The following is a 3,260-nucleotide window of genomic DNA, read 5'->3' on the forward strand; positions in this document are numbered from 1 at the left end:
CGATGTTTGAGACATTTACAAGGATTTATTGCTGAATAAAATTGTTGCAAACAAACACACTTATAAGAGACCCTGACAAGGTTTCTTACTTGAGCTGAAATGTTTAGTAAATAAATCATTTAAAATAAATCTGCAGCTATTTTTTTGCAAAAAAATTGCAACAATTATCTAGTTCCATCCAGTCAAATGTGATTATTTGCTTTATTAGCCTTCTGTAATAGTAAATTGATCATCTGTGGGTCTTTGGAGTGGGGATCAAATAAAAGAAGACATGTGAAGACGTCACCCAGGGCTCTGGGATATTTTATGCGTGATAATCTGTGATTAATCAATAATGAAAATAATGAAGTTGCAGTCCTAGTCTGGATTTAGACAACTAAACACAAACAGCATCGGCAAGTCATATAAGCATGCGACTATACGACTGTAAGAACAGTTATAGCATAGTCCTACAAAGTAATATTCACTGTGATTCCTAACTGATTCTGCAACTGCTTTCATCAGGCCCCTACATAAATCTTAATCATTTCTTTATTCTCTTTACAGATTCTAGTTGAAAAGCTTGTTAGAGCAACATGAGCTGGAGCTTTCTCACTCGTCTCCTGGAAGAGATCCACAACCACTCCACCTTTGTGGGTAAAGTGTGGCTGACGGTGCTCATCATCTTCCGCATTGTGCTCACAGCTGTCGGAGGTGAGTCCATCTATTCGGACGAGCAGACCAAGTTCATCTGCAATACCAAGCAGCCAGGTTGTGACAACGTATGCTACGATGCCTTTGCCCCTCTCTCGCACGTTCGCTTCTGGGTCTTCCAGATCATCATGATCTCCACTCCCTCCATCATGTACATGGGTTATGCCATCCACAAGATAGCCCGAAGTTCAGACGAGGAGCGGAGGAAGCAACACAGGCTACGCAAAAAGCCTTCTCATCATTCCAGATGGAGAGAGAGCCACCATCTAGAGGACGTCTTAGAGCAGGATGAAGATGATGACGCTGAGCCCATGATTTATGAGGATACACTGGAGGTGCAGGAGGTCAAGCCTGAACCAGTGAACAGCACTAAAGACCCACCAAAACATGATGGCCGTCGAAAGATTATGCAAGAAGGCCTGATGAGAATTTATGTTCTTCAGCTGATGTCACGAGCTATTTTTGAAATAGCCTTCCTTGCAGGACAGTACCTCCTCTATGGTTTTCGAGTTAGCCCTTCATATGTATGCAACAGGGTCCCCTGTCCACACAGAGTGGACTGTTTCATCTCCAGGCCCACAGAGAAAACAATCTTCCTTCTCATTATGTATGTGGTAAGCTGTCTTTGTCTCATACTAAATGTGTGTGAGATGCTTCACTTGGGAATTGGCAGTTTTCGAGATACCCTTCGCATGAAGAGGATCCGGGGAAGACGGACATCTTATGGCTACCCGTTTTCTCGAAACATCCAAGCCTCCCCTCCTGGGTACAACCTTGTGATGAAGACAGACAAACCTACCAGGATCCCCAACAGCCTCATCACCCACGAGCAGAACGTGGCCAACGTAGCCCAGGAGCAGCAGTGCACTAGCCCAGATGAAAACATCCCTTCTGATTTGGCAAGCCTACACCGACACCTACGGGTGGCCCAGGAACAGCTCGATATGGCCTTTCAAACATATCAAACCAAAACCAACCAGCAAACTTCCAGAACCAGTAGTCCTGTATCTGGGGGCACCATGGCAGAGCAAAACCGAGTCAATACAGTACAGGAGAAACAAGGAGCCAGGCCGAAATCGGCCACAGACAAGGGAGCAAGCATTGTAAAAAATGGAAAGACCTCTGTCTGGATCTAGAGATAAATCTAATTTAGTAAATTAACAGTAAAAACCTTTAGAACTCCAGGACTGCACTGTGACACGGTGAGGATGTGAGTGCGTGAGAGATGCGTCTTTTAACAACTGAGAATTTCAATCACACCAGCTGAAGGAGTACAATACACCATTTTGGGGAATAAAAAAGAAAACACACATGGTGAAATTATCAAATCCAGTATCATAAATCTTCTTTGTTACTGTTTGCGTGTCATTTTGTGCTTGCCATAGCCTTTGGACATCATTAACATGTGCTTACTTCTACATCTCTAATTCCAGCTAAAATGTTGAAGTATAAACAGACTGCTTCGAGGTATTTATCTGATCTACCCTTGACTGCCGCTGAACTGGATTCATTTGAAGAAACTTAATTTTGTAAGTGTGCGATTGTAACCTCAATCCAAAATTTAAAAATCGGTGAAAAACACTGTACAAATGCACAGTGACTCATTTTAAAAGAACGTTGATTGTTGGAGAGATGCATGTTTAGTATTTGGGGGAAGTATTTTTGGATGTAGTATGGACGAGTGTTGCTGGAAGCAGATTAAATGTGAAATATTTTGATAAAGATAATGAAACAGGGCTGTGTCACCATAGGCTTTTTTAGTAAACATTTTTTCAGTGTGATGATCTTCAGTCATTGCGTGCAAAGAGTTTATCTATTATATATTTTCCAAAGCCTTGCAGTGTCACATCTGAAGAGGTAAGTGAATAGAAAATATAAATTATTTTCCAAACTAAATACTGAGTTTCTGCAATCTGAAGCAGATGATGCATGCTTTACAACTGGGAATAGTATACACATAGGCTACAGTAGAACCCCACATCCTTAGCTATTCAATTAGCTCTACATTTATCGTATATTTAGTCATGTTAGGCTTTTCTGTCATTGAAGCAGTATGTTCCTAGACTTGGTTTCAGAGTAATATTTAATCCTGCCTTCACTGTTGTCATACTTCAAAGTGCCTCAAACGTTTAAAGACTGTTCTAGTATTTTATTCATGAAGAAATAAACTTATTTGAAACCTCTGATTTCTTGCTTTTCTAACAGACATCTGCCTCTCTGCTGCATCACACTCATAGCAACACTGAAACACATTTATTTAGGTCTAATTCAAGGTAAGAAGTATGCTGTGGCAAGAACATTTCATATGTTCAGGATTTTTCAAGGCTCAGCTCTTTGAGGGCATAACTATGCATGAACGGTCCATGTATGGTTACTGCAGGGCAATATAGCTTATAAATAATATCTTCAGATTCTTTTGGGTTTGCCGTGATACATGATATGTCCCTCCATATACACGTTTTATCTAGAATAACATACCATAAATTCTCAAATGGTGTGAACCTGTGATGATCGTAGTATTGTGCATAGATGTAGATTAAACTATCAAACTGAAGACTGAACAAAAG

The 3,260-nt window shown here is 40.7% G+C and overlaps 1 protein-coding gene across 4 annotated transcripts in view; it reads left to right on the plus strand.

The window, feature by feature from the left end:
* Positions 1–2,870, plus strand: part of gjc2 (gap junction protein gamma 2) — a 24,019-nt gene extending 21,149 nt beyond the window's left edge. For all 4 annotated transcript variants that reach the window (XM_019267135.2, XM_019267138.2, XM_019267137.2 and 1 more), the window contains one exon: positions 547–2,870. In XM_019267135.2, coding sequence (XP_019122680.2) covers positions 576–1,829 — 1,254 coding nt within the window. In that variant the 5' untranslated portion in view covers positions 547–575 and the 3' untranslated portion in view covers positions 1,830–2,870. The remainder of the gene's footprint in view (positions 1–546) is intronic.
* The last annotated feature ends 390 nt before the right edge of the window (positions 2,871–3,260 follow it).

Source organism: Larimichthys crocea, chromosome II (assembly GCF_000972845.2).
Source record: "Larimichthys crocea isolate SSNF chromosome II, L_crocea_2.0, whole genome shotgun sequence".
NCBI classification, from domain to species: domain Eukaryota; kingdom Metazoa; phylum Chordata; class Actinopteri; family Sciaenidae; genus Larimichthys; species Larimichthys crocea.